The sequence below is a fragment of the Gorilla gorilla genome, chromosome 5 (genome assembly GCF_029281585.2).
Source record: "Gorilla gorilla gorilla isolate KB3781 chromosome 5, NHGRI_mGorGor1-v2.1_pri, whole genome shotgun sequence".
Taxonomy (NCBI): domain Eukaryota; kingdom Metazoa; phylum Chordata; class Mammalia; order Primates; family Hominidae; genus Gorilla; species Gorilla gorilla.
The window spans coordinates 167883358-167897596 of NC_073229.2; the positions used below are offsets into that span (position 1 = coordinate 167883358).

At 41.9% G+C, this 14239-nt stretch overlaps 1 protein-coding gene across 6 annotated transcripts in view; it reads left to right on the forward strand.

The window, feature by feature from the left end:
- Positions 1-14239, forward strand: part of PHACTR2 (phosphatase and actin regulator 2) — a 292400-nt gene that overhangs the window by 196885 nt on the left and 81276 nt on the right. For all 6 annotated transcript variants that reach the window (XM_055391372.1, XM_055391371.2, XM_019029804.3 and 3 more), the window contains exon 3: positions 14122-14202. In XM_055391372.1, coding sequence (XP_055247347.1) covers positions 14122-14202 — 81 coding nt within the window. The remainder of the gene's footprint in view (positions 1-14121; positions 14203-14239) is intronic.

Genomic DNA, 14239 nt, shown 5'->3' on the forward strand with positions numbered 1-14239 from the left:
AAACACTTTTAAAGGTACTACAGAAGCCCTTCTGGCCTGGGTCAGAGAATTCATGTCAGGAAAGTCCATTATTTTATTTCCTTTGCATATTATTTCCCTTTGTGGTTTTGTTTTGTCTTTTTCATCCTGTGATATGAATCTGGTCCTTATCACTGAGGGCTAAGTCCTGGAAAGTGACTGTTTTTTGGCTTACATATTTTCCTGATTTATTTCTCACTTAGAATATAAGATGCAATCTTAATTTTTACTTCTTTTGTGTTAGGTGTTTGCTCACCTAGGCTTATAACACTTTTTGTCCGAAGGTTTCTCCAACTGATTCCCAAGCCTAGACTCTAAGTTTTGAAATTGGTACTCATGAAGTTTCCTTTATTCCAAAGTATAAGTGTTTACTTAGTACCCATAAGACAGGGCGTAAGAGGCTATATACAAAAATACAAGATAATAAAAAAACATGATTGGAAAGAAGACTAGATATTAGAAAATTATTAGAAAACTGATTATGCATTATCATGATGAAAATTCTTTCTTGTCTGTTTTTCATTTCAGCATTTATAGAAATCTATAGTCCAAAAATATTTTACAATTTGATTTTATTTTAAAATCCATAATGTAAATTTACCATCTTAGCCATTTTAGGTTTACAGTTCAGTAGTGTTAAGTATATTCACATCGTTGTGCAACAGACCTCCAGAACTTTTTCATCTTGCAAAATGAAAACTCTGTGCCCATTCAACAACTTCCCATCCCCCCACCCCACCACTTACCCTCTGTAATGTTTTTTTAAAAAAACTTCAGATGAATCAAATGCAAAACATTATTGACACCAGTGAAAGTTTAATCACCTGTGTTAAGTAAGACAGTGACATATTGCTGGCATTCTGTCATCTTTTCTGTTTGCTGAGTTTTTCATTTCAATTCAATGCTAAAAAGTTCAAATTAGTTACTACCCCATGAGGCTTGAAAATGTTCCCTTTGGATAATTTGGGTAATTTCTATATGTGTAGCATTGTGAAGTAAAGTAGTTTTTCCTAAAAAAATTAAAGTTTAAACAATGTATTTCTGTTACTCATTTGAAGTTTCATTTAGGATTAAACTTAATATAGGAAAAAGATATGTGGGTATTAATAATAATGATAACTAACTCATTGAGTATTTACTATGTGTCAGGCACTCTTTTAATTAATTATTAATAAATCTTTATAGACATTTTCTCTCTCTGTCACCCAGGCGGGAGTGCAATGGCACAATCATAACTCACTGTAACCTCTAACTCCTGGGTACAAGTGATCCTCCTGCCTCGTCCAGATAATTTTTTAATTTTTTGTCGAAATGGAGTCTCACTATGTTGCTCAGCCTGTGATACTATTTTAAATGCCTGCAATCTTCCCAGTTACCCTATGATGCAGGTTACTATTATAATCTCACTTTTACTCCTGAGTAAACTAGCGAGGCACAGAAAAGTTAGGTAACTCACCCTAAGTTCCAGGCCTTATGCAAAGCATAGCCAGTATTTAATCCTCAGAACCCTGCCTTGAGTTTTCATTCTTAATCCCTATACTATGCTGCCTTCTAGGTCAATAAGCATGTCAAAGTGAAAATATTGGTGGATTATTATCAAGGAATATGCAAATGTATACAGGAGGAACGGAAAGTAGAGGAGAAAAAAACTCCTATTTCTTTGGTCTGTAATTTATGCCAAACCCTTTACAATATTTTTTTTTTTTTTTTTTTGAGACGGAGCCTTGCTCTGTCACCCAGGCTGGAGTGCAGTGGCACGATTTCAGCTCACTGCAAGCCCCGCCTCCCAGGTTCAAGCCGTTCTCCTGCCTGAGCCTCAGAGTAGCTGGGACTACAGGCACCCGCCTCCACGCCCGGCTAATTTTTTTGTATTTTAATAGAGATGGGGTTTTACTGTGTTAGCCAGGATGGTCTCGATCTCCTGACCTCGTGATCCGCCCGCCTCGGCCTCCCAAAGTGCTGGGATTACAGGCGTGAGCCAACACGTCCGGCCTACAAGGTATTTTAATCATCCTAGTGTCTATTCATGCTAGGTTTTAGTGCCTGTGTTTTCACATGTGGAAACAAAGGCTCAGACAAGTTGGGGAGTTTGCCTGTGATCACCTACCAATAACTTGCAGGGTCTGGATTTGAACACAAAGGTATATTCTTAAGAGGACTGGAATACATCCTATATAAAAGTATTCTATTATATAGAGTCTATTATATATAATGTAATATAACATCGTGAACTTCTATATAAATATTATATAGGAATGATATTTATTTTATACCTTTCTGTAAATATTATACAGGAAACAATATAGGACAAGAATACTTCTACACATAACATATTCTAGACCTCTTAAGAATTATATATATGTCTATATAGTATATAGCAGTCTATTCTTTTTAAATTAAATTAAATTTTATTTATTATTATTTTTTAGAGTGATGGTGTCTCACTGTATTGCCCAGGGTGGTCTCGAACTCTGGGCTCAAGTGATCCTCCTGTCTCGGCCTCTCAAAGCTTTGGGATTACAGGCATGAGCTGCCACACCCAGCCCAGTCTATTCTAACCTATTGTATAAAATATTCTATTATATAGAGTATATATTAAGAGAAATATATTCTTCCTTCTACATTTCATAGCCTTTCAGTCTTCAAGAAGGATGAGACCCTGATATTACCCTAATAATCACAATATTTGAAACACAGAGTGGCAAGGGGGGATTATTGAAAGAGAGCATAATGTCTAAGTACAAACTTAGCTTTGCTATCAAACCTTAAGTGTTACAGTTTCAGCTACAGTGAAAAGTTACATTTCCCCAAACTGCATTTTTGAGTTTATCTTAGAAAATAAAAACTTTAGTTGAAATTACCCATTTTCCTATCACTGCAGGGTTGGGCAGGAATCAGGTGTAGTTTATCTTTCCTGCTTTAGTTTAGGCCTGGACCAGTTTTGCCAAAGGAATACTGTTCTTTACAAATCCTGCGCTCTCTGTTGTGTAGGCAAGATGGTAGGTAGTGGACAGAATGTGAAGAATGCTCCAGAAAATAAACTTTTTAATCATCTTAAGAAACCTGGTCTGATTGGATATGTATAATGAAAGTAATAAACATGGATTTGGGGAAATTCCTACTCAAATCTTCTTACAACTTAGACTGGTTATCCCCACCTACCTGAGTTGGTGTTGTTTTAATATGTATTGTTCATGGCTCAACTCAATAAAAAATAGGCTTTTAAAGATTATACATTTTTGGCCAGGCGCGGTGGCCCACGCCTGTAATCCCAGCACTTTGGGAGTCCTAGGCAGGCGGATCACAAGGTCAGGAGTTCGAAACCAGTGGTGGGCGCCTGTAATCCCAGCTACTCAGGAGGCTGAGGCAGGAGAATCGCTTGACCCAGGAGGCAGAGGTTGCAGTGAGCCCAGATTGTGGCACTGCACTCCAGCCTGGGTGACAGAGGGAGACTCCATCTCAAAACAAAACAAAACAAAAGATTATACATTTTTTTCATGACCCCCCTGAAAAGATCAACCTAAAATATGAAGAATTTCAGCTACCTTTACCCCAAGGCAATAGAATTAGATCTTTAAATGAGTTGGGACCAGCACAGTGACTCATGCCTGTAATCCTAGCACTTTGGGAGGCCAAGGCAAATGGATCACTTGAGCTCACAACCAGCCTGGGCAACATGACAAAACCCCATCTCTTAAAAAAAATACAAAACAAAAATTAGCTGGGCATGGTGGTGCCTGCCTGTAGTCCCAGCTACTCAGGAGGCTAAGGTGAGAGGATGGCTTGAGCCCGGGAGGCGGAGGCTGCAGTGAGCCAAGATCGTGCAACTGAACTCCAGCGTGGGTGATAGAGCAGGACCTTGTCTAAAAAAAAAGAAAGAAAGAAAAAAAAATTAAATGAATGGAAATGTCTTCATTTAGGATGCTTTAGTGTCACTAAGATTTCTTTTATATCTAATCTTGCTTGCTGTTGACTGATGAAATGAAATATTATCCCATCTTGATCAAAGGTGTTGAGTCCCTGAAATGTGTAGATTGAAAGCAGATCATGGAGAAGGGTGTTAGAAGTTCAGGCTCTCTGGAGCTTCTCTTCCAATGGCTATTGTTTATGATCTCTTAGTTTGAAAAGCTTCATTACCATTTACAGCTGAGATTCACTTTATTTATTATTAATTAATTAATTTATTTTTTTTTTGAGATGGAGTCTCTCTCTGTCCCCAGGCTGCAGTGCAGAGGCACGGTTTTGGCTCACTGCAAGCTCCGCCTCCCGGGTTCACGCCGTTCTCCTGCCTCAGCCTCCCAAGTAGCTGGGACTACAGGCGTGCACCACCACGCCCATCTAATTTTTGTATTTTTAGTAGAGACAGGGTTTCACCATATTAGCCAGGATGGTCTCGATCTCATGACCTCATGATCCACCCGCCTCGGCATCCCAAAGTGCTGGGATTACAGGTGTGAGCCACCGCACCCGGCTGCGAGATTCACTTTAAAATCAGTTCTCTAGCCTGTTCTTTTTGGTACGAGATTAGAATGTAATTTCTCTAGGGATGATTATCATTATTCGTATTTCAAACATTGGTCCCCTCTGTGATGTCACTGTGTCTTAGGTTTACCATCTTTTACTGTAAAGAAACAGGAAATGGAAACACGCAAGCTTTTCTTTGAACTAGATGAATTCAAAAACACCTGTCTTAGGCATTTGTGTTTCTTATGAGTTTGCGAGAGTCCGAGTGAAGGGGAAGGACAGGCTGTGTTACACGTAGCACTCAAATCTTCGCTTCTAATACTCTCCTGAGATTGCTTGTACTTCCTGGCCCTTCTGGGATTGAGGACTTGCTCATTGTTTGAATCTTGGACCTTTATTCCTTCGGAATTAGAACCATAGGTCCCCATGGGCTGATCTCCCATGTCCATTCCCTTCTGCTGTTTGCACAGGTCAAAGACAATCACCTCTTCCCTCCTCCCACCTCGGTCTTATCTGTGACGTCCTACTACCTGAAATTTGTAAACTATTATATACTTTTGTTACAGGAACTGGGTCCTGATCAAGACCCCAAGAGAGGGTTCTTGGATCTCGCACAAGAAAGAATTCAGGGGGAGTCCATAAAGTGAAGTGAAAGCAAGTTTATTAAGAAAGTAAACGAATAAGAGAATGGTTACTCCATAGACGGAGCAGCCCTGAGGGTGCTGGTTGCCGTTTTTATGGTTGTGTCATGATTACATGCTAAACAAGGGGTGGATTGTTCATGCCTCCCCTTTTTAGACCGTATAGGGTAACTTCCTAACATTGCCATGCCATTTGTAAACTGTCATAGCGCTGGTGGGAGTGTAGCAGTGAGGATGAACAGAGATCACTCTTGTGGCCATCTTGGTTTTGGTGGGTTTTAGCTGGCTTCTTTATTGCAACCTGTTTTGTCATCAAGATCTTTAAGACCTGTGTCTTGTGTTGACCTCCTAGCTCATCCTGTGATTTGGAATGCCCTAACCATCTGGAATGCAGCCCAGTAGGTCTTAGCCTCCTTTTATCCAGCCTCTATTCAAGATGGAGTTGCTCTGGCTCACATGCCTCTGACACTTTTACAAAAACAAAACAACTATTACAAAACATCCTACCTTTTATGTTAAAAAAAAAAAGGAAAAAATAAAATGAATATTTGTTCAAGTATGTCTGGAAGGGTACACGAGACACTAATAAAAGTGGAGAATTGCTTGTGGAGTAAGGCTGAGGTTCAAGTCTAATAGTTGGGAGGGGGAGGTGAGAGTGAGAATTTACACTGTATCCTTTTATAATTTGAACTCTGTGATAATGTACTACCATTTTAAAAATACCCATTTAAAATTAACTTTAAAAAGTGTTCTGCTGTCTGCTTTCTTAAGAAAAATCAGAAAGCAGCGTACCTCTGGTGGGAAAGTTGGAATCTTTACAATTATCAACTCAGATTGGAGAATACAAAGCAGGAGTCTTTTGGTTAGACACACCTGGGTTCAACCAGGTTCCTACTGTGTGACTGGAAAATGTATTTAGTCTCTGTAAGTCTTAATACCCTTATCTGAGGAGGAAAATAAAAATAATTGCTTAGCTGAGCGCAGTGGCTCACGCCTGTAATCCCAGCACTTTGGAGGCTGAGGCAGGCGGATCACTTGAGGTCAGGAGTTCGAGACCAGCCTGGCCAACATGGCGAAAACCCATCTCTACTAAAAATGCAAAAATTAGCCGGGCATGGTGGCGCATGCCTGTAATCCCAGCTACTCAGGAGGCTGAGGCAGGAGAATGAGTCAGAAGTTGAAGACCAGCCTGGCCAACATGGGGAAACCCCATCTCTACTAAAAATACAAAAATTAGCCAGGCATGGTGGCGCACGCCTTTAATCCCAGCTATTCAGAAGGCTGAGGCAGGAGAATGAGTCAGGAGTTCAATACCAGCCTGGCCAACATGGCCAAACCCCATCTCTACTAAAAATATAAAAATTAGCCAGGCATGGTGGCGCACGCCTGTAATCCCAGCTACTCAGGAGGCTGAGGCAGGAGAATCGCTTGAACCCGGGAGGCAGAGATTACAGTGAGCCAAGATGGCCCCACTGTACTCCAGCTTGAGTGACAAAGTGAGATTCCATCTGAAAACAAAAATAACAATAATAATAATAAGAAGAATTGCTTAGCTTATCTTTTAGGGATAGTGGGTAGAAGATAAATAGGAAAATGTTCTCCAAGCACATAAGAAATAGATGATTACTATCAGATTTCTGGGTGAAGTTGCGACAGTAATTTCCCAAGAGGAGGAAGGAACACAGATCTCTTCATCTTCCTCTTTCTTAAGTCCTGGCCAAGTTTCAAACTCTTGAGTGGGTAAAGAGGGGCTATATTAGTTCTCCTTTCATATTTCTGCCCTCAAAAACCTAGAGAATCTGTGGTCACTACTGGAAGAAAATTCAATTTAAAAACATTTATTTGAGGCTGGGCGCAGTGGCTCATGCCTGTAATCCAAGTACTTTGGGAGGCTCAGGCAGGTGGATCACCTGAGGTCAGGAGTTCGAGACCAGCCTGGCCAACATGGTGAAACCCCGTCTCTACCAAAAATACAAAAAAAATTAGCTGGGCATGGTGGTGGGCGCCTGTAATCCCAGCTACTTGGGAGGCTGAGGCAGGAGAATTGCCTGAATGCGGGAGGTGGAGGTTGCAGTGAGCTGGGATCGCGCCACTGCACTGCAGCCTGGGTGACAAGAGTGAAACTCCATCTCAAAAAAAAAAAAACAACATTTATTTGATACTTTTTGGATTAGTCAGGGCTCTTCACTGCTGATGAATCATGACAAACTTAATGAAAGAGAGAACTCATTGGCTCATGTAACTGAAAAATCCAGGGGCAGAAAACCTTCAGGCGTGGTTGGATCCAGGTGCTTACAAGCTATCTCATTAAGAACCTGACTCGCTCCCTCTTTTGAGTCTGTATTTCCTCTCTATTGGCTTTTGTTGTTGTTGTCATTGTTAACTTCAATTCTCCTCTTGCGGAGGCAAGGTGGCCGCTAGCCACTCTTGCTCATATTTGTCTGGTTTTAACAGCTCCAGAAGAGAGAAAGCCTTGCTTTCCTATTGTTCCAGCAAAATTTTTGGGCCTGGATCTTATTTCTGCAACTTGAGCATGTGTCCCTCTCTGAACCAGTCACCAGTGCCAGGGAGAAACTGGGCTCTGATTGGATAAGCCCAGGAGCCCAAGAGCCTTGTGCCCAGGGATGAGGTTAGCCTTCTACAAATGACACGGACTAAGAGAGGGGGAATGTGGTTTCCCAAAGGAAAAATGTCAGGAAGGCCATTTCTAAAAGAAGTAGAAGAGGAGGCTAGACATGCCTTTCCTCCTTCCCCCCAAAAAGACACTTAGGTCCCCAATATCTACTCTGTGCGATATATTATTTTGGGCATTATGGGAATGACATGATAAACACGACATCCCTCAGAAGGCTTAGACTAGAATCATGTGATTATGCAATCGCATACACATGAATTTAGTAATGAACAACTTAGTAAGTGCTATAACAGAAATAATAGTTAATAGCTAATATGTATTGAATGCTTTCTAGATCCTAGGTACTGGTCTAGGTATTTTACTTGGTTTAACCTATTTAGTGTCCAAAAGAACCAGGAAAGTAGTTGCTATCTCTCCATTTTGCAGATGAGGACGCTGAGGCACAGAGAAGTTGGTTGAAAGTGGTTTTGGAACACAAAGTTCTAGCCCATCAGGATAGTGAGATCTCCATGCAGAGCTACTGTGTGAAGAGAACTTAACATTTTAGGGTAGATTTCACCCGAGAGGGATAGGGAAACAGTCTAAATTCTAGGAAGAAGGAACAATACATGAAGGAATGGAGCTGAAGAACCGCAGATGTTTAGGAAATGGCAAGAAGTAAAGTTTGACTTTAACGCCAGGCTTGCAAAAAAGAGATGGAAGGAAAGTGATGGGAAAAATGGTTCGCTGGGACCGGTTGTAAAGCTTGGCTGCCGTTCCAAGTCCAACTTGTTCCACAGACTGTAGCATTCTTTAGTAGGGGAGTGGCTGGAGCAGATAAACAAAAAAATCACCAGACCCCTGAGTGTTTTTAGGTGGGGATGTTGGCTTTGTATCTCTGCTGTACATTCTTGGGATGTTTTGGAAGGTTTTTGCAAATGTCCTGTTGGGTGGCATTGAGGTGGTTGTTTCTTTAAATGACTTAGCTCTGCCTTAGTGAAGATCTTTTTAAAAGCAGACCATTTTCTGACATTCTGTTTTCTGCAACTGCTATTGAAGAGGGGCAAAGCCGAGCCAGGCTCTTGTAGAACACTTTCAACACAAGACAAGTGGTTTTGTGTGTTTCTGTCACAGTTTTACAGTGAGGCCATTCAGTACTCAGAACTGAGAAGATAACATGGCACGCTTATTTAATAGTCTTCTATTTGCTCTTCTATTTTGTCCAGTCATTAAATGGTGTTAGAATTGAGAATTAGGACTCTCTTTCCTTGCCAAAGAAAAACACAAGTGACTTGTTGACTACAAGATTTACTCTCACAGATATTTCCAGAGTAATATGAAATCCCGGCCAAGTATCCGCAGAAAAAAGCCAGCGGCATATGCTCCAGCCTCTTTTCCTGAGTGCAGCTCCACAGCTACCTCTCCATGCCCAGAAGGACATCATAAATCATTTCTAATTTATGAGGAGCCCAGTCGTGTACTACACCCTGGTAGGTGCTGGTGTTTGTCGTCTACAGACTGTGAGCTCCCTTCTTCAGTGCATACAGAGACTTTTTCAGATCATCCATAGGACAGAAGGTTGAGATTTTTTTTCCCTAGGACTGGCCCAGCCAAGAATTAAGGAGGGGGAAGACAGAAGATTCTTGTCCCTCAGGGTTTTGCCACAAGCCTCACTTGCTTTCTCCCAAATTGAGGACTGGGAAGGGGCAGAAACAATACCATTCTCATGATTAGCTATTTTCTTTTATTTTATTCAACAAATACACATATTTTTTCAAAGCCAACAGCCTGCAAGTCAACGTTGGGGACACAGCAGTAAGCAAAACAGAATTTTGGTTCTCAATGAGATTATACTTACACATGTTAGGAGGTGATGATGGGTTTTGCAGGGAAAGAAGAGATAAAGTTGGGAAGGGGAATAGCCATTCTACATCAGGAGTTCAGGGAAGGGACTTCCACTAAGGTGACCTTTGAGCAGAGACTTGTGGGACAGGATGGAGTGAGTCTAGCAGGTGTCTGGGGATATGGCCTCCTGGGAAGGACAGCACCATGAAGGGCCCCAAGAAATTGAAGCCAAGAGCCAGAAAGAAGTGGTTAGGAGCCAGGCACGTGGGAGGCGGGACAGCCTAAGGGGCTGCGGTGAGTTCAGGGATTGTTGGAAGTAAGATGGGCAGCCATGGGAAGTTCTTGGAAGATTACCAGAGTATAAGCCTGAAGTCAGGAAAATACAGGGCAGTGTTTCCTTCACTTCCCAGAGAGAATTAGAGTGTGCGCTGCTGTTATCAGAATTGAACTGTCAAAACATCGATTAGCCCAATGCAGAGTGAAACAGAAATCATGGCTTTGTTTGATCTTGGTATAAAAAAAGCTCTTATGCTTTTCCAGTTGGGATAAAAGTGAGAGGCCATGAGTCATTTATTTACTCAACTGGCGATAATACTTTTCATGGAGACACCTTAGCTACTGTATTCAGCGACCTGTGCGACATTCAGCGACCTGTGCCCCACTAGCGTCTTCCCTGGCAGTATCTTGGTTGTGCTGTAGCTGTGGTGCATAGATTTCTGTGCATAGATTGGTGTGAGCTTCAAAGTCAAAGAGCAGCTGGTGGGATACTTGGGATCAGATTCGAGCAGGCTGCAATAACAGCAGGCTCTCAGTGATGACCTGGAGCCGACTGCTGCCGTTTTCTGCTCACAAACAACTGACTTTGGTCCAGAGCTACAGAGAGCTTGGGTTAGATTGATGCGCAGAAGTTACAGGGAGTGCGATTTGACTCCTTCTCTGGAATACCTTCCTCAAAATGAGGGTGATCGATACTGAAGTGGGTTGCGCCTTAAAGTGAGCATCTTCCCTCTGAATGATTTTAAGCAGGTGAGCACATCTCAGGAATATTCTGACACAGCCCCTGCTTTGTGCGGTGTGTTGGACTAGAATGACCTCTCAGATTCATTGCAATGCAAACCCCCTCTGAGCCCATGAAAAAGTGTCCAGTGAATGTGCTCTGCAAACATGCAGGCACTATATAAACAAGAGGCAAATATTTTAAAAGGTGAAGAATGAGATACTTGTACTGCTGTGAGAGCGGTGGTTGGAATGCTGTGCCCCAGCAACATACTTTCCGTGCTCAGTCGCCTGCAGTTTGTTCTCATTGGCCCTGTACATAGGTATCCGCATTGTGTGTTAAATACGCTCTCAGCGAAAGACCAAACAAATAGCCAACGGCATTTTCCTATCAGAGCCTGTTTATAGGAGGTAGAGCAAAAGAACAAAGCTGTTGGTTTTGATTCTTGGCAGGAAGCCAAGGCTGCTGCTTCAAAGCTCCAGAGTTTATAAGGAAGAAAGAGGGGGAATTTTTAGTTTACAAGGAAGAAAGGGGGAATTTTTAGCTGAGACTAAGTTAGAATTTAAGCAAAACTCAAAACTAAAACTAAAGAATCCTCCGGGATCCATAATGGAAAGGCAGAATAAGAAACCTGGTATGTTTCAGGCTATCGGATGATTTTTTAGTGCAAGAACGAACGTTTTAAAAGGTGCCCGAGCAGAGATTACAGACAGCCTCGATTAATGATACAGGATCACTTAGCATTTGAGCTGGATGAATTGTCCTTAGTGATCCTTGAATTGTGTCCCTTATTTTACAGATAATGGATTAGAGGCCCAGGAACTCAAAATGACTGCCCAGCGTCACTCAACAAGTTGTAGGAATTCAAGGACTAGAATCCAGGACTCCTGGCAGCCATTTTGTGTTTTGGGCAATTTTAAAGAAGCAGCAAACAAGTAAAAGTTTTGTTTCTTATGAGCAAAGGGCCGGTTAGGAAGACAGCCACCGTGATTGAATGCTGAATTGGCAGTGCATTTGGTTTGCGAGAATGTGGCCCGATCCCTAGGCCAGCGGCACTTGCTCTTGCAGTTGCCACCTTCATCCTTAAGTTTAGGGCAGAACAGCCGTGAATCTCTGGGCCTGTCCCCAGGAATGGAGGCCAAGACAACTGTTGGAGGTCTACAGAGTCCCGCCACCCCTCAGAGCCCAGTCAAGCATGAATGGGCTTTTACAATCCGTAGGAGGCTGCAGTGGTCAAGGTCCTTCTAAAGCACCTGCAAAATCCCAGCAGTGTCCCACCTGTCATTGTGGGTGTTCTTTGGCTTCCTGCATTGATAAGAGTTCTCTCCTTTTTGACAAGAGGCTGAACAAATTGAAACTGTATTTAAATAACAACACTCTTTTTACATAATAGAACACCCAGTTTAAAAAAAAAAAAAAAGACTCCTTGCCCGGTTAACTTTTTTCATTGAAATTACTAACCTTTAAGTGAGCTGTTGTTACTTGCTTCTGGAAGGGACGGGAAGAATGGGGTCAGTGAGGAATCTAAAGGAAGGGAGGGAAGCCTTCTGTGTATGTCTCCTTTTTAACCCAAAGCTGTTCATTGTCATTCTTTTGACCATTTATTCATTCATTCACTCATTTTCCTGTTTGTTTCTATTCTGATTCTATCCAAAAAAAGTTTGACAAAATGTACAGTAAAGAGCTTATATATTGTAAGTCAAGTCAGGTTTTAGAGAAGGAGGAAACAGAGATTCCATCCACGAATTGTCATATGAAATCTGTGTCAAATATCCAGTTTTACTCTGATCTTTCTAGCAACCAGGATTTAAAAAGGAATACACAATTTCTATTATCAGAAAGGAAAAAAAAATCCAGGTTCTTCAAGAGACTAAGTGTTGCTATTCTGTGGTACACGCAATTAGCAAACACTTAAGGAAGACTTTCATGCACTTACTACAAAGCTGGCTGCCCAGGGCGCATCCTCCCACCCTGTCTCCTATCAGTGTCCTTGCTTGAGGCCCTGGAGCCCCTGAGCAAACATGTTCTTAGTGTTATCACAAATGTCTTCTTAGTGTTATCACATGCTCCCTTTGGATGTGTAAGAACCTGGTTTGGGGTAATGGCTTTAGTTTAGTTGAAACGATGTTGTCTAGAGCAGTTCCAGGATTTGCAGATAATGAGCCCAGGAGTAGGAATCGGGGAGCGTCAGAAATCTCGTGCTACTGCAGCTGCCTGTTGTCTACCAGTGTAGCTTTCCTGCTCTTCAAAGTGCCCTAGACTCCTTATCTGGCCCTTCGCTGCTGTATCAAAGTGCATTTTTGAACAGAGGGTCTGGAGGAAATAGAGTTCTGCAGAACACGCTTTGGGAAATGTTGACTCAGGATTAATAGATGACATGACCACATGTTAATTTTACGCACCTTCTTGGCCCCTGAAAGTGAGGAATGGACTTTGCAGTTGCATGGACATATAGAGCACAGGATTTAATACTATACACACTCAAGGGGAACACTATTGAGATCCTGCTCCGGAGCTCCCAAGCCCCATTCCAAAGTTCTGCCAGGCATTTACATTTGTTCCAGAAGAAGGAAGAATCAATGTTAAGATCCCCATGGATTTACATGTCTGTGAAAACTGATTATTATTATTATTATTTTCTAAGATAGAGTTTCGCTCTTGTCGCCCAGGCTGGAGTGCAGTGGCACGATCTTGGCTCACTGCAACTTCAGCCTCCTGGGTTCAGGCGATTTTCCTGCCTCAGCCTCCCAAATAGCTGGGGTTACAGGTGCCCACCACCATGCCCAGCTAATTTTTGTATTTTTCGGAGATGGGGTTTTGCCATGTTGGCCAGGCTGGTCTCGAACTCCTGACCTCAGGTGATCCACCCACCTCGGCCCCCGCCAAAGTGCTAGGATTACAGGCATGAGCCACCGTTCCTGGCTGAAAGCTGATTATTCTTAACTGCCTTCTCCATCCTCCTAAGACCTGGGGATTGTCAGCTAATATATGAAAACTCTCTAGAATTAGTGAGAATGCAGGGGAAAGAGTTATAGAAATAAGATGTGTTGGGCTTTTGTAATAGATGGAGTGACAGAGAAAACACTAGAAAATAGTTCATTTTCCTGGAATGCAAATGGGTTACCCAGAATATTTACTGATGTTTATGTGTTTTTTTCTTTAATGTAAGCATACATATCTTCTTCATACACTGCATATCCATAGAATTATATGTTTTAGAATGCAACATTTCTAGCTTCAGCGTGAGAAGCAGCCTTTATGCTCTCTAGTTGCTGTGTAATAATATGCCTGGATGCCAGGACAAAGGTGGCCATTTGAAAGACCACGGATGGCGGCTGGACTTCAGATCATGGGCTGCAGCCATTTGCTCTTGTCATAGCTGTGTTGATTCGACTCAGATCATGTGTTTTTTTAAGCAACTAAGAAAACGAGTTTGAGCCCTCATGTGAGGAGAATAAATGTGCTCAATTCTACTTGGAATGTTTTTCATAATTATCTTAAGGAATGACTTGATTCTTACTTGTGCTTGTTCTTTTTAAAAGTATTAGAAAGGAAGATATCCACACGACAAAGTAGAGAGGAGCTGATAAGAAGGGGAGTGCTTAAGGAATTGCCTGATCAAGGTGAGGAAATTAATCATACATTTTAAATATTTTGGTC